The 23,030-nt window shown below is 42.8% G+C and overlaps 1 protein-coding gene across 1 annotated transcript in view; it reads right to left on the reverse strand.

The window, feature by feature from the left end:
- Window positions 1-23,030, reverse strand: part of LOC121575567 (potassium voltage-gated channel subfamily KQT member 2) — a 110,274-nt gene that overhangs the window by 66,938 nt on the left and 20,306 nt on the right. Inside the window, exons 2-4 of the mRNA XM_041888742.2 lie at window positions 14,530-14,620; window positions 10,576-10,702; window positions 7,514-7,689 (exon numbers count right to left, since the gene is read on the reverse strand). Of these exons, the coding sequence (XP_041744676.2) occupies window positions 7,514-7,689; window positions 10,576-10,702; window positions 14,530-14,620 (394 nt within the window). The remainder of the gene's footprint in view (window positions 1-7,513; window positions 7,690-10,575; window positions 10,703-14,529; window positions 14,621-23,030) is intronic.

Genomic DNA, 23,030 nt, shown 5'->3' on the forward strand with positions numbered 1-23,030 from the left:
GCACAGGAGGCTTTCGCAGAACTCAAGTCACGTTTCACATCTGCCCCCATCCTCCACCACCCTAATCCTGAAATCCCGTTTACAGTTGAGGTGGACGCTTCTAATACGGGCATTGGAGCCATCCTCTCACAGCGGCACGGATCCCCACTCAAGCTCTATCCGTGCGCCTATTACTCCCGCAAACTTAGTCCAGCCGAACAGAACTACGACGTCGGGAACCGAGAACTGTTGGCCATGAAAGCAGCTATGGAGGAGTGGCGTCATTGGCTGGAGGGAGCTAAACACCCGTTTGTGATTCTAACTGACCACAAGAATCTGGAATACTTGCGATCTGCCAAGAGACTGAATCCCAGACAAGCGAGGTGGGCTCTCTTCTTTACACGATTTGACTTCACCGTTACCTATCGTCCCGGTTCAAAGAACACCAAAGCAGACGCATTATCACGCCAACACGACGGTGTAGTTCCCACTGAATCCAAGGAAACCCTGCTTCCTGAGTCATTAATCGTGGCCCCTATTCAGTGGGACATCATGACAGAGCTCACCCAGGCCAATTCACAAAAGACCCCTCCTCCCGAATGCCCCCTAACAAAACTTTTGTACCTCAGGATCTCTGTCAGAAAGTGCTACAGCAAGTTCACTCCGTACTCAGCTCCGGTCATCCTGGAATCGCTGCCACTGTTCACCTGCTTCAGAACAGCTTTTGGTGGCCAACCTTGCGGGCAGACACAATAAAATTCATTAACGAATGCACCACCTGTAACACAAGCAAACATCTCAGACAACTACCATCGGGCCTACTGCAACCACTGCCAGTTCCCCACCGACCATGGTCCCATCTTGCCATAGACTTTATTACCGATCTTCCCAAGTCCAATGGGAACACCACAATACTCACTGTCATAGATCGCTTCTCCAAGGCCTGCCGGTTGATTCCACTTCCCAAACTGCCCACAGCATTGGAAACAGCCGAACTCATGTGCAACCTTGTGTTTCGCTTCTATGGCCTGCCTGAGGACATCGTGTCGGACCGGGGCCCCAATTCACATCCAGAGTATGGTCAGCATTCTTCCAACAACTCAACATCAACATTAGCCTCACTTCAGGATATCACCCACAATCTAATGGTCAGACAGAACGCCTCAATCAGGAGATCACCCGGTTTCTCAGAGCCTACTGTCATCAGAACCAAGCAGACTGGAGTCGATTCCTCATGTGGGCGGAGTATGCACAGAACTCACTCCAGAAACCCTCCACCGGTCTAACTCCATTCCAATGTGTAATGGGCTTCCAACCTCCCCTATTTCCATGGTCAGGGGAACCCACCGAGGTACCCTCTGTCAACGACTGGCTCCAGAGAAGCGAGGACATCTGGAGTCAGGCTCACACCCACTTGCTACGTGCTGTCAGGAGACAGAAGTTGCAGGCCAATCGTCACCGTCGCCCCAATCCCGAATATACTCCAGGTCAATGGGTCTGGCTATCCACTCGAGACCTACGCCTCAGACTTCCTTGCAAGAAACTCAGTCCCAGGTATGTAGGTCCCTTCCAAATTGTTAAACAGATTACACCAGTTTCCTTCCGTTTGGCATTACCCTCTAATTATCGTATCTCTCCCACTTTTCATGTATCACTTCTCAAACCCGCTGGTGGTCCGAGAGCGGAGGAGGAGGAGCAGACCAGTGATCAGGGCCCCCACCCATCTTGGTGGACGGCGAGGAGGCATATCAGGTTCGAGATCTACTCGATTCCAGACGCCGGGGCAGGCTCCTCCAATATCTGGTGGATTGGGAGGGGTACGGACCGGAAGAGCGATCCTGGGTTAATACAGAGGACATACTCGACCCCGCACTCATGACTGAGTTCCATAGGACGCACCCGGAGAAACCGGGCCCCCGACCTCGAGGAAGACCCCGGCGTCGTTCGCCTCTTCGCGTCAGGAGCCGCTCGCAGGGGGGGGGGCTCTGTCACAAACGAGACTCCCGCTGTTCCTCCTGCTCACCACCAGAGGGAACCCTCTCCTGAGTATTAAACCCCTGAACTACATTTCCCACATACCTGGCTCTGATTACCGTTGCACCTGACTCCCATCAGTAGACTATTTAGGTGCTCTCAAACTCTCTCCCCTTGCGAAGTCTTGTTTACCCTGGTGATCATTTCTGTGCGTTTTTGCCTGTGTCTGTCTGCCCGTGGATTTACTCTGGACTGTTTTTCCCTCCTTGATTCTTTGCTGCCTGCCCTGGACTATATTCTTTACTGGACTGATTTTGGTAAGCTTGCTGCCTGCCCTGACCTTATGCCTGTACCTGGATTACGAGTTGCCTTATCCCTACTGTTGTGTCTGCTGGCGATTGACCCTGTTTGTACGACCCAGATTGTAATAAAACTGCAAATGGATCCTCACTCTCCTGGAGCGTCATTACAGAAGGGTTGATCATTTATGATATATATATTTTCAAAGAAGCGTGGATCATCATGATTTGGTCCGTAAAGGTTAATGAGACATATCTGTTTGTGGTCCAATAACATATTTAAAATCATCCATCTACCTTGCGGATCTATTTGGATAATTTGCACAATTGGATCAAAATTACTGTTAATTAATATCATCACCCCTTTTGAGTTTCTTTGCCCATGGGAGAAGTATATTTCATCTCCCCAGTCCTTTTTCCACACAATTTCATCTAAAATTGTTGAATGAGTTTCCTGTAAACAATAGATATTACATTCGTTCTCTTTGAGCCAGGTAAATATTGTTCTTCTTTTCTTATTATCTGCTAAGCCATTACAATTGTAACTGGCTATCCTTATTTCACCATTTACCATAGTGAGATAATTTATATTATATTTATTTATCATAATATATGTTTGTAAATTGACCATTAAAAAGTACCATAGTGATTGAGTGTCGATATAGCTGTACCATGATATTTGCATTGCTACTAAGTAACCCTCCAATTCTTCTCCACTATTCCACCCGCTAAAGCCCCTCCCCATCTCAAGTTGGGTTGTCATCCCAGAGACCGGCAGACCACCCCCGTCCCCCCGGATCCATAGGCCCCCCGAGAGGCCAGGACCCATCCTTCGAAAACAGCACACAGTGCCACCCACAGAACAGAAGCAGATCAACTGCTAAAAGTACTTATAATGCTCTCACCTCAATTTGCTTTATATATAGCTATTAAAAATATATATATATATTAAAATATCTTTCTTATCTTAATTTCTATCATTAACAATGTGGGATAAATACACACACATACTCTTACACACTCAACCCCTTTCCCCCACAATCAACCATAAGCTCAGATGCTCAACGGTTGTTACATCCCAGAGCCAAACACAAGAAAGGACCTAATTTACGAATGTATATACAGTAAAAGCTGTTTGAGAAAGCATGTGAGATTGAGCAAAAATGTGCAAACATTTGAGATTTGATTAACCAATGTCAAGTCCTAGGTGATGGAGATCAGATCCACCCCCTTCCCCACACACACACGCTGGTCCCCCGTTGTGACCATTTTCCCAAGCATCTCTGTGCAGTCAGACTTTTGATTATTTTGTGCCACCAGGGTACACCTTCCAACAGGACAATGACCCTAAGCACACAGCCAAGACAACGCAGGAGTGGTTTTGGGACAAGTCTCTGAATGTCCTTGAGTGGCCCAGCCAGAGCCCGGACTTGAACCCGATCGAACATCTCTGGAGAGACCTGAAAATAGCTGTGAAGCAACGCTCCCCATCCAACCTGACAGAGCTTGAGAGGATCTGCAGAGAAGAATGGGAGAAACTCCCTAAATACAGGTGTGCCAAGCTTGTAGCATCATACCCAAGAAGACTCGAGGCTGTAATCGCTGCCAAAGGTGCTTCAAAAAGTACTGCGTAAAGGGTCTGAATACTTATGTAAATGTGATATTTCAGTTTTTAAAATTTGCAAAAATTTCTAAAAACCTGTTTTTTCTATGTAATTATGGTGTATTGTGTGTAGATTGACGAGGGGAAAAAACCAATTCAATCAATTTTAGAATAAGGCTGTAATGTACCAAATTGTGGAAAAAGTCAAGGGGTCTGAATACTTTCCCTATGCACTGTATGTATTAAGACTAAACAGGATGCACTCTTAGGCCTACAGCTCGATGGTGGTTATACAAGGCTGTTATTCTAAGCCTACTAATGATAATGACATTCCTTATTATTATTATAATAATGATGATCATAACAATAATAGCAATAATAACAATAAGGACATAAAGAAAAAGGAAGGTTATTATTATTATTATAAATTGCATTTTCCTGACAATTTGGAACAGTTTAAACAACACTAAATCAATTATAAATAATACCAGAGGCATAGAAAAGATGAAAAACTGCCGGATTTGTGAAATTGTTTATCCGACTTGTCATGGTTGTGTGAGTGTGATGGGTGATTTGAAGGAGTCAGGCGCAGGAGGGTAAATCACAGAATAACAGAGTTTATTCCGTAATACAGAGTTACGCAGTAATGCGTCAAAACAGTCCAGTGAGCAAAACAGGCGCACTGGAACCAACAAGGCACACAGGGAAAATAACCCGGCAATACAAAATACAAGGAGCTCAACCGAGCTTCACTCTCCTCACAATAAACAATCATACACAAAGACAAGGGGGCAGAGGGAACACTTATACAGGTACTGATGAGGGGATATGAACCAGGTGTGTGTAATAAACAAGACAAAACAAATGGAATGATGAGATGAGGAGCGGCAGTGGCTAGAAGGCCGGTGACGACGAACGCCGAAGCCTGAACCAGGAGAGGAGGCAGCTTCGGAGGAAGTCGTGACAGTGAGGCATGGTGCTCACGGAATCAGTAGGCTATTAAACAAACACTCAACATGAGCAGGATCTGTCTTATTTCTTTAGATATATATGGATGATTTATAAAGCCAGGCACATTTAACAGTTAGGCTATTGATTATAGACCTAATTAAGTTGGGGTTTCCTCTCTCCTCACTTTTCTTAGACAAATAAGGCAAGGGCTGTTTTCTCGTCTCCTAACTCCACAGCATTGTTCTCAACACGAATATGCTGGTGAACTTTGCTTTTATACACGTAGCAACATGGTCTAGGAAAAGGCGCTAATTCAACAGCACACTGATGTGTTTCAGAACCACTGATAGCGACCGCTATCCAACACAGGAGAAAACGCATTTGTTAAAAAACAATAATATTTTTATTAGTGTTGCACCATTGTTCTTACGTAATATAACCATATATAATTTCAGTAGCACGTCTTAAGAGTGATGGACTATGCCACCCCGACGGCCTCCACAATGGATTAGTCCACTCAGACAGGCGAAGGAGTCAGGCGCAGGAGGGTTAATCACAGAATAAATGGTTTATTCCGTAACACAGCGGTACGCAGCAATGCGTAAAACACTCTAGTGCGGAAATACGGCACACTGGAAAACAACACGGCACACAGGAGAATATCCCGGCAATACAAAAGAGCTCCACCGAGCTATAATCATCTCCACAATAAACAATAACACACAAAGACAAGGGGGCAGAGGGAACACTTATACAGGTACTGATGAAGGGATATGAACCAGGTGTGTGTAATAAACAAGACAAAACAAATGGAATGATGAGATGAGGAGCGGCACTGGCTAGAAGGCTACTCATTCAAGGGTTTTTCTTTCTTTTTTACTATTGTCTACATTGTAGAATAATAGTGAAGACAACAAAACTATGAAATAACACATATGGAGTCATGTAGTAACCAAAAAAAGTGTTTAACAAATATATTTTATATTTGAGATTCTTCAAAGTAGTGACCCTTGCCTTGATGACAGCTTTGCATACTCTTGGCATTATCTCAACCAGCTTCATGAGAAATGCTTTTCCAACAGTCTTGAAGGAGTTCCCACATATGCTGAGCACTTGTTGGCTGCTTTTCCTTCACTCTGCGGACCAACTCAGTCTTGGTGGTTCCAAACTTCTTCCATTTAAGAATGATGGCCACTGTGTTCTTGGGGACCTTCAATGCTGCAGAACTTTTTTGGTACCCTTCCCCAGATCTGTGCCTCAACACAATCCTGTCTCAGAGCTCTATGGACAATTCCTACAACCTCATGGCTTGGTTTTTGTTCTGACATGCACTGTCAACTGTTGGACCTTATATAGACAGGTGTGTGCCTTTCCAAATAATGTCCAATAAATTGAATGTATCACAGGTGGACTACAATCAAGTTGTAGAAACATCTGAAGAATGATCAATCGAATCAGGATGCACCTGAGCTCAATTTCGAGTCTCATCGTTTTTTATTTTTAAGAAATTTGCAAGATCTTCTAAAAATCTGTTTTCGCTTTGTCATTATAGGGTATTGTGTGTAGATTGATGATCATTTTTATTTATTTAATCAATTTTAGAATAAGGCTGTAATGTAACAGAATGTGGAAAAAGGGAAGGGGACTGAATACTTTCAGAATGCACTGTATATATGAGGTAATTAGCGACAATATGTATTAAGCTTAGACAGAACACCAGTAATAACAATCACAACCACCTGCCTTGGTGCATTCTGCTCATGCTCAATCCCAAGGCTCTGTAAAAGATCAACGACCAGGAAATAACATTGCCTTTATCATTGTTAATATATTAGATCACGACAAGGCTGCACAGCAATCTAGCTGTTCGATCTCACAGGCAGGCAGAAGACAGACACGGTGTGGTGAGCCAAATTCAATAAGAGGAAATAGTCCATGGCCGCTTCGGCTTCTGCCTTTGTCAGACTCCAGACCTGATCCATTTTGCCCTGACACTCCTCTAACAGGAGATCTCCTTAGGTTCTCTGCACTTCACTGCCCTCTGCTCTTTCTCTCTGGCTCGCTATGGGGATTCTGCTGCTATGCATCTCTGGGACTGGGAGAGGCAGACACTCTTAATTCCCAACTGAGAGTGTTCCATTTATCAGACCAAGTGTGTCCCAAATGGCACCCTATTCTCTGTATAGTGCACTACCTTTGACCAGAGCCATATGGGTCCTGATCAAAAGTAGTGCACTACATATGGAATAAGGTGCCATTTGGAATGCAATCTAAGCTTCGGGAGCCTTTGACAAATTGGAGGGTACAGTTAATTATAGTGGGTATGGGATTGGTCACAGCATGTCCCGTGGAGAGCTCGAGGATGAGCGTATTGTTTTCTGTGCTACGGGTGTAGTAGAACAATCTGAGAGCCGTAATGTTCCCAGAAGTTATTATTTGTTTGAGCAGCCTGTCAATCAATCTGGTTACGGGGAAGGGACACTGTTATGTCATATGGCAGTGTGATCAATGAACTTGGATCAATACACTTGACACTTGAGTCCGGATTTTGGATTTATAGAAACATGCTGCAATGCGGGCAAGGAGCCAGATTGGGGTGGTGAGGTACATGCATCAGTTAAATTAATCAAATCTCACACACGTGCACACATATATAAACGTGTATGCACGCACCCACCCACACGATCCGGCCCCAGCCATTTATTACCTTGCTGTGAGCGTAGACGACAGATCCCAGGAGTTTCCATGTGCCTCCACGGCGGTCCATCCGGATCATGCGCAAGATCTGCAGGAACCTCAAACTCCTGATGGCAGAAGTAGCAAAGACATTCCCCTGGGTTCCAGCCGCCAGCACAGAGATGGACGCAATCAGCACCATGACATCTGGGAAAGAGATACATTTTATTTTTATTTGTGTGCATGTTCTGTATGTATATAGGCTATATGTATTTATCTTTTCCTATCACAGGACATAAAAAACAATCAACATTAAGATGATGTGTATGAAGGTATTTATTCTGAACCGTATCATGCCTGATACGGTTGGAACTAAGACATTTGATCACTGTTATATTCACCTACATGATAAAATATTGATAGAACAGAAAGCCACAGCTACTTGAGGTTTCCATGACATAGACTGACCAGGTGAATCTAGGTGAAAGCTATGATCACTTATTGATGTCACCTTTTAAATCCACTTCAATCAGTGTAGATGAGGTTTAAGAAGGATTTTTAAGCCTTGAGACAATTGAGACATGGATTGTGTGTGTGCCATTGGATTGTGATTGTGTGTGTGCCATTCTGAGGGTAAATGGGTAAAAAAAAAAATTGTAGTAGGTGCCAGGCGCACCGGTTTGTGTCAAGAACTGCAACGCTGCTGGGTTTTTCACGCTCAACAGTTTCCCTTGTGTATCAAGAATGGTCTACCACCCAAAGCACATCCAGCCAACTTGACACAACTGTGGGAAGCATTGGGGTCAACATGGGCCAGCATCCTTGTGGAACACTTTCGTCATCCACCACCGGTGCAGGAAGGTGTTCTTAATGTTTTGTACTGCCAGACAATACATGGACAACAGAGTTGAATTCAGAATTCAGTTGTGAGGAAATCAAGGATCTCCATCTTCGAGAGACACAGTTCAGCACACAACCTATCCCACATTTTGAACGAAAACATCTCCTCTCTACAGTTTTATTGGGTTCAAGTACTGTATATTGTTGATGGATAGAAGTTGTTAGCGGGGAGTTAGCCATAAGTATTGTTAGGCGGGATTTGATGAAGCACTTAAAGTTTGGGCATCACTTTCATCATCCACCACCAACCCACAGCCAGCAGCCACCTGGCCTGGGAGATGCATGGCAGCCATTTTGTGCTAGAACAATCACCACAAATCAGAGGGGAAGGAAGAGATATGGGTATATTTGGCCCAAATTGAGAAGAAAGAAGAAACAATATGTATGCAATAAAATGACCAAGCAGTCCATGGAATAAATTACCAAACAGACCACGTATATCTTTACACCTGTATAAGAGTTGAAAATGGCAGATTTGGTAAGCGCCTAAATTAGAATGCAGTGGCTGTATAGTAACATGCTATAAATGACGTCAGAGCTCAGACTCTGCGCTTCACAGCGCTATATGGGTTTAGACTGACAGCCGTTCTGAACATGAGCACCGCACGCAACAAGAAGTTGCCCCATCCCTCCCGCTAATTAGTCAACTTTTGCAAATGTTTTGTTGTCTGAGTGAGGGAAATGCTATAAATTAAGAGGACTCAATGTATTTTGAAAGATGAGACGTTAAGGGATTATATTAAATACCACTTTAATGTCATACAAGCAAGCCAAACACCTGTGAGTCCAAATGTGCACTTCACATTTCCATATCATAAAACTCATGTCATATACAGTACAGTGTCAACGTTTATGATCACTATGTTTGATGTACAGTTACAAGATGACATGGCGTCATGCCATTGGTTGTTCTGAAAAGAATGAGCATATTTGTCTATTGTGAAGAAAATTCGCCGCAGCACAAGCACCTGAATGCACTCAAGACTCCTTCTTTATGTGCAACAAAATTATAATCTGTTTCTCTGAATTGCCTTGTGAAAGCCTAACACTGTAAGATCGTATTTTATAACTTTGCTAGTCATGTTGGCAATAGAACAAGCTTTCAAATGATGCCCACCTGACCCAGATTGCGATTTATAATGGGCAATTTTTGGATTGTGTAAACAACAACAGTAATTCTGTGATGGCGGGGATCCAGGGTTGTGTTCCAAACAAAACAACTTAATGTGCTCGCTTTAGTTCCTCAACGGCACAACTAGGAGATAAAAAAAACGTATATTCTGAGCAAAAATATAAACACAACATGCAACAATTTCAAAGATTTTACTGAGTTACGGTTCATATAAGGAAATCAGTAAATTAAAATAAATTCATTAGGCCCTAATCTATGGATTTCAAATGACTGTTAATACAGATATGCATCTGTTGGTCAAAGATACCTTTAAAAAAAAGTAGGGGCGTGGATCAGAAAACCAGTCAGTATCTGGTGTTACCACCATTTGCATCATGCAGCGCGACTCATCTCCATCGCATAGAGTTGCTCAGGCTGTTGATTGTGGCCTGTGGAATGTTGTCCCACTCCTCTTCAATGGCTGTGTGAAGTTGCTGGATATTGCCGGGAACTGGAACACGCTGTCGTACAGGTCGATCCAGAGCATTCCAAACATGCTCAATGGGTGACATGTCTGGTGAGTATGCAGGCCATGGAAAAACTGGGACAATTTCATCTTCCAGGAAGAGGTGTGTGGTCACTTGTAGACACCAGTTAGTCCTCTCACTCCAACCCTTGTTTTTGTCCTATGTTGCATCTACCCTACATTTTCCAGGAATATTATTTTGTTACTGAATGTATCCAGAGTATTTTCAGATGTCTTTATCAACAAATACAGCGAAAAGTACAGTAAATGTAAAATACACATCAAAATCAATAGTGTAATGTTTGGATTCAGTCTTGTGTCAGGTGTACTGTTGTGTCCTCAACTTTGGTCTAATAATTTTCCCATATTCTCCAAACAGTTCCCTTTTAATTACTACCATGCTAATGCGTATGCATTTTATATTTCTTCTGTAAAAAACATTTTAATTTAGCCCTATCCATATAGACCAATTCCCACGAGTGTAAAGGGTTAAGTGACCGCTAGTGGACAGTTTTATCTCACTGATGACTCAGAACAGGCAGGGGGTAAAACTCACCGATCACACAGAAGGGCTTGCGGGCGAATTTCAGACGGCCACTCCATCCTCTGTATCTGCAGCAGCATCCGGCGGCCCATATCCTCACTATGTACTCCACCCCAAACACTACAATAGTGACTATTTCCTGTTTAACGACAAAGGCTTCCTGTTATCACAGAGTTGCCCAAGGCATTTGATCATCATCGATCATGCATATTATCTATTATGATAATGGTTTGGTATATGCTTTTATTTTGAAAGTTGTCAATATAATATATGACATGTGCGTACTGTTCATTCGGAATGTATTCAGACCCCTTGACTTTTTTCACATTTTGTTACCTTACCACCTTATTCTAAAATGATTAAATAATACAAATTCTCATCAATCTACACACAATACCCCATAATGAAAAAGCGAAAACAGGTTTTTAGAAATGTTTGCAAATGTATTACAAATAAAAAACAGAAATACCTTATTTACATTAGTATTCAGACCCCTCGCTATGAGACTCGAAATTTAGCTCCGGTGCATTCTGTTACCATTGATTATCCTTGAAATGTTTCTACAACTTGATTGGAGTCCACCTGTGGTAAATTCAATTGATTGGACATGATTTGGAAAGGCACACACCTGTCTACATAAGGTCCCACAGTTGACAGTGCATATCAGAACAAAAACCAAGCCATGAGTTAGAAGGAATTGTCCGTAGAACTCAGAGACAGGATTGTGTCGAGGCACAGATCTGGGGAAGGGTACCAAACAATTTGAAGGTTGAAGGTCCCCAAGAACACAGTGGCCTCTATCATTCTTAAATGGAAGAAGTTTGGAACCACCAAGACTCTTCCTAGAGCTGGCCGCCCGGCCAAACTGAGCAATCGGGGGAGAAGGGCCTTGGTCAGAGAGGTGACCAAGAACCCGATGCTCACTCTGACAGAGCTCCAAAGTTCCTCTGTGGAGATGGGAGAACCTTCCAGAAGGACAACCATCTCTGCAGCACTCCACCAATCAGGCCTTTATGCTAGAGTGACCAGACGGAAGCCACTCCTCAGTAAAAGGCACATGACAGCCCGCTTGGAGTTTGCCAAAAGGCACCTAAAGGACTCAGACCATGAGAAACAAGATTTTCTGGTCTGATGAAACCAAGATTGAACTATTTGGCTTGAATGCCAAGCGTCACGTCTGGAGGAAACCTGGCACCACCCCTACGGTGAAGGATGGTGGTGGCAGCATTATGCTGTGGGGATGTTTTTCAGCGGCAGGGACTGGGAGACTAGTCAGGATCGAGGGAAAGATGAACAGAACAAAGTACAGAGAGATCCTTGATGAAAACCTGCTCCAGAGAGCTCAGGACATCAGACTGGGGCAAAGGTTCACCTTCCAACAGGACAACGACCCTAAGCACACAGCCAAGACAACGCAGGAGTGGCTTCGGGACAAGTCTCTGAATGTCCTTGAGTGGCCCAGCCAGAGCCCGGACTTGAACCCGATCTAACATCTCTTGAGAGACCTGAAAATAGCTGTCCAGCGACGCTCCCCATCCAACCTGACAGAGCTTGAGAGGATCTGCAGAGAAGAATGGGAGAAACTCCCCAAATAAAGGTGTGCCAAGCTTGTAGCGTCATACCCAAGAAGACTCGAGGCTGTAAATGCTGCCCAAGGTGCTTCAACAAAGTATTGAGTAAAGGGTCTGAATACTTATGTAAATGTGATATTTCATTATTAAAAAAATAAATATATATATATATATATATATATATATAGTAACGTTCAAAAGTTTGGGGTCACTTAGAAATGTCCTTGTTTTCCATGAAAACATACATGCAATGAGTTTTAATAGGAAATACAACAAAATGAATAGGAAATGTAGTCATTGACAAGGTTAGAAATAATGAATTTTAATTGAAATAATAATTGTGTCCTTCAAACTTTGCTTTTGTCAAAGAATCCTCCATTTGCAGCAATTACAGCCTTGCAGACCTTTGGCATTCTAGTTGTCAATTTGTTGAGGTAATCTGAAAAGATTTCACCCCATGCTTCCTGAAGCACCTCCCACAAGTTGGATTGGCTTGATGGGCACTTCTTACGTACAATACGGTCAAGCTGCTCCCACAACAGCTCAATAGGGTTGAGATCCGGTGACTGTGCTGGCAACTCCATTATAGACAGAATACCAGCTGACTACTTCTTCCTTAAATAGTTATTGCATAGTTTGGAGCTGTGCTTTGGGTCATTGTCCTGTAGGAGGAAATTGGCTCCAATCAAGCGCCGTCCACAGGGTATTGCATGGCGTTGCAAAATGGAGTGATAGCCTTCCTTCTTCAAGATCCCTTTTACCCTGTACAAATCTCCCACTTTACCACCACCAAAGCACCCCCAGACCATCACATTGCCTCCACCATGCTTGACAGATGGCATCAAGCACTCCTCCAGCATCTTTTCATTTGGTCTGCATCTCACAAATGTTCTTCTTTGTGATCCGAACACCTCAAAATTCGATTTGTCTGTCCAGAACACGTCTGTGTTCTTTTGCCCATCTTAATCTTTTCTTTTTATTGGCCAGTCTGAGATATGGCTTTTTCTTTGCAACTCTGCCTAGAAGGTCAGCATCCCGAAGTCGCCTCTTCACTGTTGACGTTGAGACTGGTGTTTTGCGGGTACTATTTAATGAAGCTGCCAGTTGAGGACCTGTGAGGCATCTGTTTCTCAAACTAGACACTCTAATGTATTTGTCCTCTTGCTCAGTTGTGCACCGGGGCTTCCCACTCCTCTTTCTATTCTGGTTAGAGACAGTTTGCGCTGTACTATATTCCATTAAAAATCAGCTGTTTCCAGCTACAATAGCCATTTACAACATTAACAATGTCTACACTGTATTTCTGATCAATTTGATGTTATTCTAATGGACAAATAAATTGCTTTTCTTTCGAAAATACGGATATTTCTAAGTGACCCCAAACTTTTGAACGGTAGTGTACATTTGCAAAAAATAATAAAAAACTGTTTTTGCTTTGTCATCATGGGGTATTGTGTGTAGATTGATGAGGGAAAACAACTATTTAATCAATTTTAGAATAAGGCTGTAACGTAACAAAATGTGGAAAAAGTGAAGGGGTCTGAATACTTTCCGAATGCACTGTATATAACCAACATTGAGGTAAACAATTAGCAACTCCTTGCTTAAAGTATGAATAGGTGATGAAATTAACAGATAATAAATCCCATTCATCCCATGTGTCTGTGTTACATGTTACTTTGTTACATGTATATTCTTCACACATTTTACATACACTGCTCTCTTTCTTTTCTTCACAGTAGTTACATGACAAGAATATAGTTACTTGACATACATCACATTTGGATAGACAGTATCCAAACACATACTGTACAGCAAGGGAACTCAACTCTTACCCTACGAGGCCCGGAGCCTGGTGGTTTTCTGTTCTAGATGATAATTAATTGCACACACCTGGTGTCCCAAGTCTAAATCAGTCCCTGATTAGAGGGTAACAATAAAAAAATGCAGTGGAACCAGTCCAGAGTTGAGTTTGAGGGCTGTACAGTATACATGATATATTGTTTTTTTCATAACTATTATACAACATGAGCTTTTAAACCCCACCCTTCAGCTACTCTCAGTCCATCCCACCCATCTCCATAAACTGCCTTCTTTTGATTTGCATGTGTAAAGATGAATATTTTACTAAAAGTATTATTATATTGTTGATTGATTGACTATGGCTTTCCAAATCTCCCAACACTGCTATTTGTAGGGTAATGTTGTGATTTTTCAGCCATTCCTGAACCTGTGACCAGAAACATTCTACATATGGGCAATACCAGAATCAGTGATCTAATGATTCTGTCTCTACGCAGCAAAATCTGCAGAGCTGAGATGGTTGTATGCCCCATATACATAACAGTGTTACTTATAAGTTTCATGAACTGTAAGTGCAAGACCGAGTGCCTACCAGTATATACAAGGCATCTTCGGAGCTCTTCTCATACTCCTTAATGGTGGAAAACACAGAGAGGACCAGACAGGAGAAGACCAGCAGAAAACTGTGGATAACAAGATCAGAGAAAACACATTAAAGGTCAATCTGTACCATGTCCAATCCAATCAATATACACTTAAATTACAAATTGTGTTCTGTCTCCACCGATAATAACTATAAGTACCCCTATATACCACAGGCAAGTCAATAAACCTGCAAGTAATACCAATTTCACACGCAGAGAGATATGATGGGTTTTCAGTGGCTTCACAAATTCAATTGATAATATGGAATTGCTGAGCTTCACGGTATCCCTCTCCCAGGCCATAAAGAGACATATGAGCTTTTGCAGGAGATGCAGGAGATTAGTCTGACAGTAGCTGGTTAGGAACCCAAGAGGGTTTGAGTCCTATAGATCAGAGCTGGGGAGGAGGGGAAAAGGTAATATATTGGCATTTTTCGCTCTATGGTTAAACAGATTTAAATGGTGAGTAGTGGGCTCAATGTTATAGTAGACAGTGATGCGAAGGTCGGGGTTGGGGCAAGGGGGAAATTCGAGGAGAGTAAGTTAAATAAACTGAAAAAGGCAAAAGGAAATACAATGAGAAAAATATTGAAGACAGTATTGGTATTTCCAGAACACTACACCACAGGTGTCTCCCTTGGGAATAAGGTATTCTGACTTCAATGGAACTTCCTGGTAAAAACAAATAAAAAATGGAGTCTGAAAGTGATAGTTTACTCCAAAATCAATGTTTGTCTAATGTTTGTCTAATGTTTTCATGCCTCAAAAGTGGTCAAATGTCAAGACCACTGTTTTTTTCCCCTCAGACGTCAGTGCACGCGCAATAGTACAGCAGAAAATGTACAGCAAAAAAAACAAAACAAAAATGTGCACGCTGCTCACCTCCTTTTGGATGCATCTCAGCTCTGTTTAGTCAACAAAACAAAAACTATAACAAATGCGCCTAGAGCGACCAGTGGCGCTTTCACCTTTTGCAGATCTCAGCTTTAAATAAACCACATATTAAACCAAAATGGATCCAAAACAGAGGCCCCCACCCCATTTTCTCCCCCAAACACATAACACTTGTATTTGTCTTTCCCATTACTCTTGTTGGCACTGCTTTGGCAGATAGCTGCTACTTTTAAAGTTTTCCTTGCAGTGATATGTGGTTGATTTATCTTCTTGCCAGTATCAGTCAATGTAGGTCGCTCTGAAGACTTTCTAAGAGCGTCTGCCAAATGACTTCATTGTAAAATGTTATATCTTTCAAGGACATTGAGCGAGACATCTGCTAGGAAGTGTCTATTATGACTGACAATGCTTGCCTTGGGACATCAATGTATGACGCAAAACTTTACAAACCAGGGTAAATGGATACTTGCTCGTCACCATGACAGAGGCTGAGTCCCAAATGGCATCCTATTCCCGGCTTTATCCTGCAGGGTCGCTGCAAGATGATTAATTAGGCCTCCCGACAGTTCACTCGACTACTCGGAAACAGTTGTCGGGTATGTCGATTTAAAAAATCCCACGTCAGTGTGTTTACAGTGACACCATTTGAAAAATAAACTGATGAATCATTGGTGCTGTGTCAAGGATGACTAGAGAAAAAATAAGTTGTAACACTAGTTAAAACCTGTACATATAACCATTTCAACTTTTTATAAGTGTGTATGAACCTTTACAATGGCTTGTAATAAGTCTTATATGTTATGTTTCTATGTAGCAACATTTCAACTGAATCAAAATGCCTGCAGACTAGGAGACCTGGGTTCGAGACCCACAAAGGGGTGGTGCAATGTAACTGTTTGCTACAATACATTTGAAAAACCAAGATAGTAATTAGTTGATCTTTAGAAAGACACTTGTTTTGGGATTTCCATATTTGAAGCATGCAGTGGTTCAGTTTACAGTGAGCATTTTGGTGTGGGTCATTTCAGATAGAAGAGCAACTGAAAACAGACATGGAGGACATGGTGAACAGTGTATTAAGTGACACCAGATGAGAAGAGATATCTCCTCTACTTTTAGCCCATTGATTCTGAACAGATTACATTGGTCGACCTGAGGGCATTGGACACAGGAAACAGCAGATTGTATGTCCTTGACCCGGTTTTGATTGGAGTGCATTGAGTACACCAAGGTGGTCCCCTTCTCCTGGGTTCTATTCATTAGGGCACACCGTAGCAAACCGTTTTGCAACGGAAAATGAAACCAAGCGTTTCTTATTGGGCAAGTTCAGGTAGTTCCGATTCCATGTTTCAGTCTGTTTTCTTCCGTTTGGTGCCTAATAAGAATCTTAAATTTGTCTTTGAAATCACTGTCTATGGACCACAACCAAGAAGATAGAGGCTTGGACATGAAACATCAAATAACTTGCCACAGGTGCTGGATGCTAAGTACAATTACGCAAATAAAAACAAAAGAAACGGATCAGTGAACTGATGTCATTGATAAACAGGTCATTTTCTAAATGTTTCATGACCAGCAAGACCCATTCATGTCTCCCCTGAAAAAGAGAAACTGTGTCTCTCCCATTCTCCAGAAGTGCACACTCATTCACTCCCTTTCAAGCATTTAAAAGCATTAGCTTGTTGCAAGTTTGGCTGGAGGGAGATAATAGGAATATAGCCTAAAACTCTATAGGCCATTCTCTGTTACATGTCTGGGCCTGCTCCTCTGTAAAGGATGACCAATAGGGTTTTGACGGATGGGGATTTTCCTTTTGTATCGCTTATCTCAGCCTTAAAGTATTAGTCAGGGTCCTAGAGAATGGTCTCCCTCTTTCTCTCTCCCTCTTAATTTTATTTAGTCTTTCTTTAATTTTCTCCCTCCTTCGGTCTTGTTCTCTCTCCCCCTCTCTCTCCCCCCTCTCTCTTATCTTTCACCAGGCTCTGGTCATTGATAAACCATTTCCTCTGGCCGTTTCTGTAGTAGAAGTGGTAGAAGGATGTTCTTTTTCCCTCAGTGTCAAAGTAAGTGGTCACGTCATCTCGCCTCGGGCTCAGACAGATGCTGCCAGACAGGCTGGAAGAAATACAGCCCACTCAGCAGCAGCAGAAGCAGTAACAGCAGTAGCACAGGGAGTACATGGATCAGGAGCCAGAGGAAAAGCCTGGCCTGTTTCAGATCTGCACCACTGAATCCCTGCCAGCCTCGAGGAGAGGGGAGGGGGGAGAGAGAGGGAGCGAGAGCAAGGGGAGGAGAGAAAATGAGAGAGGAAAAAAGAGTGACACACAAGCCCCCACAGTGCTCCAGTTCTAGTCCTCCAGCTAGCAGCTCGGGGGACCAAAAACAATATTTCAACTCCACGCTCCCAAAAAATTACAGACAGCTGAAAATCCATCACTCCCTCAGCAGGGTAGCCCTGCAGTGATGTCTCACTTTGGTTTGTGTGCGTCTTTGCATCTTCCGTCCATGTATGCATTTGTGTGTCTTTGCACAAGTATGTCGGCACAAATCCTAACTGTAATTTGCATGTGTGCGTGTATAGGTGTGTTTGTATTTAGTCATCCTAATGCAGTCATCCCAGACATCAATTTCTCCCTGTGACACGGTCTGTAGTTAAGCAGGTGACTGGTGAAGCAGCAATCAATTACTGCAGCTACAGCCACAAGCCTCTGGCTGAGTCCCCTCAGTAAGCCGAGCACTTCTCCACCGCACTGTGCCTTGCAAATTAGTTCATGGAAAAGCGCTCTCCATCAGGGAATACAAGCGTCGTGTCAGGTTGAAGGTTTGCGCTCCCATCTTAGCACAGCGACTCCGGCGAAGCCTTTGATTGGATTTGAGGAGACCGAGCTAATTGGTGCCACCGCCAACGTTTCTGTCTGAAGTCGAACATGGCCCGGTTTAAAATGGAGGTCCGCTTTGAACTGTGAGGGAGTGTTGCTCGCTGGGGCGATCGATCGGCTAGGTTTGGCGCTGTGAGGTTATTGTAGCATAACCCGGAAGGTGAAATTGGATAACGTGGTAGTTAACTATGTAATCTGACGGTCAAGGACTAACATGGGGAGGATTCATGAAACATGATAACTAAAAGCACTCTGTACATTGAATCGAAGGCTACTTGTACAATAGGGTTGTGTTGGAAAGTGTTGTAGTATCAATATGCATTTGGTATACAGGATGTACAGTACCAGTCAAAAGTTTGGACACACCTACTCATTCAAGGGTTTTTCTTTATTTTTACTATTTTCTACATTGTAGAATAATAGTGAAGACATCAAAACTATGAAATAACACATATGGAATCATGTAGTAACCAAAACAGTGTGAAACAAATCAAAATATATTTTATATTTGAGATTCTTCAAATAGCCACCGTTTGCCTTGATGACAGCTTTGCACACTCTTGGCATTCTCTCAACCAGCTTCACCTGGAATGCTTTCCAAACAGTCTTGAAGGAGTTCCCACATATGCTGAGCACTTGTTGGCTGCTTTGGTATGACCCGGGCAATATTTGTTAGATGGAAAAATTATGTTTTAAATATTTGTTTTATGTGGGCATCGAAGGACAGAGAAGGATCAAACTTGACTCCTAGGTTGGAGATGACAGATGGATGGCCTGGCTGTTGATTGTAGGGCAAATGTTTCCAGCACTGGTGAACTGCTTGGGTGTTCCCATAAGCATAGCTTCAGCCTTGCTACTGTTCAACTGGAGGAAGTTCTCTTTCATCCATGCCCTGATGTCCTCTAGGCAGCTTTGCTAGGACTGAGATGGTGTACGGTTTGGTGTTAATGTAAACCTGGGTATCGTCAGCGTAGCAGTGGATGTTGATGTTATAATCTCTGAGGATTTATCCGAGAGGGAGGATGTAAATTAAAAACAGGATAGGCCCCAGCACTGACCCTGTGGGACACCGCATATGACTGCAGACTCCTCCGATCTGGACTCTCCAATAGTGATGTATTGCTTCCTATTGAAGAGGTAGGAGGAGAATCAGTTCAGAGGTGTTCCAGAGAGCAGTGTGCTCTCTGAGATGCCGCAGGAGGATGATGTGGTCTACGGTGTCAAAAGCAGCACTGAGATCCAGAATCAACAGCCATCAGTAGGGCATTGGTAACTTTAACCAGAGCTGTTTCGGTGCTGTGCAAGGGCCGGAAATCAGACTGGAAAACCTTGTACAACTGATTAGATGACAGTTGCGATTGAAGCTGGTTTGTAACCACTTTCTCCAGTACTTTTGATAGGAAGGGGAGGTTGGAGATGGGCCTGTTGTTGGAAAGGATGTCCTGGCCAAGGTTGGGCTTCTAATGTAAGGGGGCGACTGCAGCTGTTTTGAAGATCGATGGTACCTCTCCGGTCAGCACACACTTGTTGATCAGGGTGGTGACAAACATAAGCAGGCTAGATGAGCAGGTTTTGAGTAGGGATGTAGGGATAGGGTCAAGGGAGCAAGTGGTGGCCTTCATTTTAGAGATGATTGACTAAACAGCAGCGGATGTGACTTCTGTAAAGTTGCTGAAGGAAGGGGCAGTCTGGGTTGGGGGCTCAGGAGGTGGGATGCAGGCCGTCTTAGAGGCCATGATGTTTGTCCTGATGGTGTCAATCTTTGTCTTGAAAAAATCTGAGAAGTGATTGCACTGCGCAGATGAGGCTGCTGGACAGCATGAGTTTGGTGGTCTTTATAGGCCAGTAGGTCTTTATAGGCCAGTAGGTGGACAGTGAGGCCATCCTTCCTCCAATGTCTCTCAAGCTTACTGCCGTGAGTCTTCATTCTGCACAGCTCATCAGTGAACCAGGTTCAAACACAAAGACCATGGAGATTTACCATTGCCTCGCAAAGAAGGGCACCTATTGGTAGATGGGTAGAAAGAAAAGCAGATATTGAATATCCTTTTGAGCATGGTGAAGTTATTAATTACACTTTGGATGGTGTATCAATACACTCAGTCACTACAAAGATACAGGCGTCCTTCCTAACCCAGGTGTCGGAGAGGAAGGAAACCGCTCAGGGATTTCACCATACAGCCAATGGTGACTTTAAAACAGAGATTAATGGCTGTGATAGGACAAAACTGAGGATGAACCAATAACAATGTAGTAACTCCAAAACACTAACCTAATTGACAGAACGAAAAGAAGGAAGCCTGTACAGAATAACAAATATTCCCAAACATACATCCTGTTTGCAATAAGGCACTAAAGTAATATGCAAAAAATGTGGCAAAGCAATTAACTTTTTGTCCTGAAAACAAAGTGTTATGTTTGGGCAAATCCAATACAACACATTACTGAGTACCACTCTTCATATTTTCAAGCATAGTGGTGGCTGCATCATGTTATGAGTATGCTTGTAATCGTTAAGAACTGGGGAGTTTTTCAGGATAAAAAATAAACGGAATGGAGCTAAGCATTGGAGGTGACAAACTCAGTGCCCCTTTGCTTGATATCATGGGAAAATCAAAAGAAATCAGCCAAGACCTCAGAAAAAAATTGTAGACATCCACAAGTCTGGTTCATCCTTGGGAGCAATTTCCAAATGCCTGAAGGTACCACGTTCATCTGTAAAAACAATAGTACGCAAGTATAAACACCATGGGACCCCGCAGCCGTCATACCGCTCAGGAAGGAGACACGTTCTGTCTCCTAGAGATGAACGTACTTTGGTGCGAAAAGTGCAAATCAATCCTAGAACAACAGCAAAGGACCTTGTGAAGATGCTGGAGGAAACAGGTTCAAAAGTATCTATATCCACAGTAAAATTAGTCCTATATCGACATAACCTGAAAGGCCGCTCAGCAAGGAAGAAGCCACTGCTCCAAAACCACCATAAAAAAGCCAGACTACAGTTTGCAACTGCACATGGGGACAAAGATCGTACTTTTTGGAGAAATGTCCTCTGGTCTGATGAAACAAAAATAGAACTGTTTGGCCATAATGACCATTGTTATGTTTGGAGGAAAAAGTGGGACGCTTGCAAGCCGAAGAACACCATCCCAACCGTGAAGCACGGGGGTGGCAGCATCATGCTATGGGGGTGCTTTGCTGCAGGAGGTACTGGTGCACTTCACAAAATAGATGGCATCATGAGGAAGGAAAATTATGTGGATATATTGAAGCAACATCTCAAGAGATCAGTCAGGAAGTTAAAGCTTGGTCGCAAAGGGGTCTTCCAAATGGACAATGACCCAGAGCATACTTCCAAAGTTAGTAAGGACAACAAAGTCAATGTAATGGAGGGGCCATCACAAAGCCCTGACCTCAATCCTATAGAAAAGTTGTGGGCAGAACTGAAAAAGCGTGTGCGAGCAAGGAGGCCTACAAACCTGACTCAGTTACACCAGCTCTGTCAGGAGGAATGGGCCAAAATTCACCCAACTTATTGTGGGAAGCTTGTGGAAGGCTACCCGAAATGTTTGACCCAAGTTAAACAATTGAAAGGCAATGCTCCCAAATACTAATTGAGTGTATGTAAACTTCTGACCCACTGGGAATGTGATGAAAGAAATAAAAGCTGAAATAAATCATTCTCTCTACTATTATTCTGACATTTCACATTCTTAAAATAAAGAGTTGATCCTAAATGTCAGGAATTATGAAAAACAGAGTTTAAATGTATTTGGCTAAACTTCCGAATTCAACTGTATAACATTTGACTTAAACATAATCATTTCAAACCTTACATTTGAATATCACATGCACTCTCTCTCTCTCTCTCTATTATGAGTGGGAATACTTTGGAACAGATTTCCAAAATTAGAGCTGATTTGCTCGTGTTTTTATGTCGAAAAATAATTTGAGCGTTGATGATTGATCATGCAGCTAGCAGAGCAGGCTGAAGAGAAGCAATATGTAGACACTGCATATAATGTAACAGTTCCATTTAACATCATGTTGTTCATATAAATAATTTATTATAATTTACTGGTTTCTCACAGTTACAGTGGCTTGCGAAAGTATTCACCCCCCTTGGCATTTTCCCTATTTTGTTGCCTTACAACCTGGAATTAAAATTGATTTTGGGGGGGTTTGTATCATTTGATTTACACAACATGCCTACCACTTTGAAGATGCAAAATATTTTTTATTGTGAAACAAACAAGAAATAAGACATAAAAACAGAAAACTTGAGTGTGCATAACTATTCACCCCCCCAAAGTCAATACTTTGTAGAGCCACCTTTTGCAGCAATTACAGCTGCAAGACTCTTGGGGTATGTCTCTATAAGCTTGGCACATCTAGCCACTGGTATGTTTGCCCATTCATCATGGCAAAACTGCTCCAGCTCCTTCAAGTTGGATGGGTTCTGCAACCTTTAAGTCATATCACAGATTCTCAATTGGATTGAGGTCTGGGCTTTGACGAGGCCATTCCAAGACATTTAAATGTTTCCCCTTAAACCACTCGAGTGCTGCTTTAGCAGTATGCTTAGGGTCATTGTCCTGCTGGAAGGTGAACCTCCGTCCCAGTCTCAAATCTCTGGAAGACTGAAACAGGTTACCCTCAAGAATTTCCCTGTATTT

Source organism: Coregonus clupeaformis, chromosome 10 (genome assembly GCF_020615455.1).
Source record: "Coregonus clupeaformis isolate EN_2021a chromosome 10, ASM2061545v1, whole genome shotgun sequence".
NCBI classification, from domain to species: domain Eukaryota; kingdom Metazoa; phylum Chordata; class Actinopteri; order Salmoniformes; family Salmonidae; genus Coregonus; species Coregonus clupeaformis.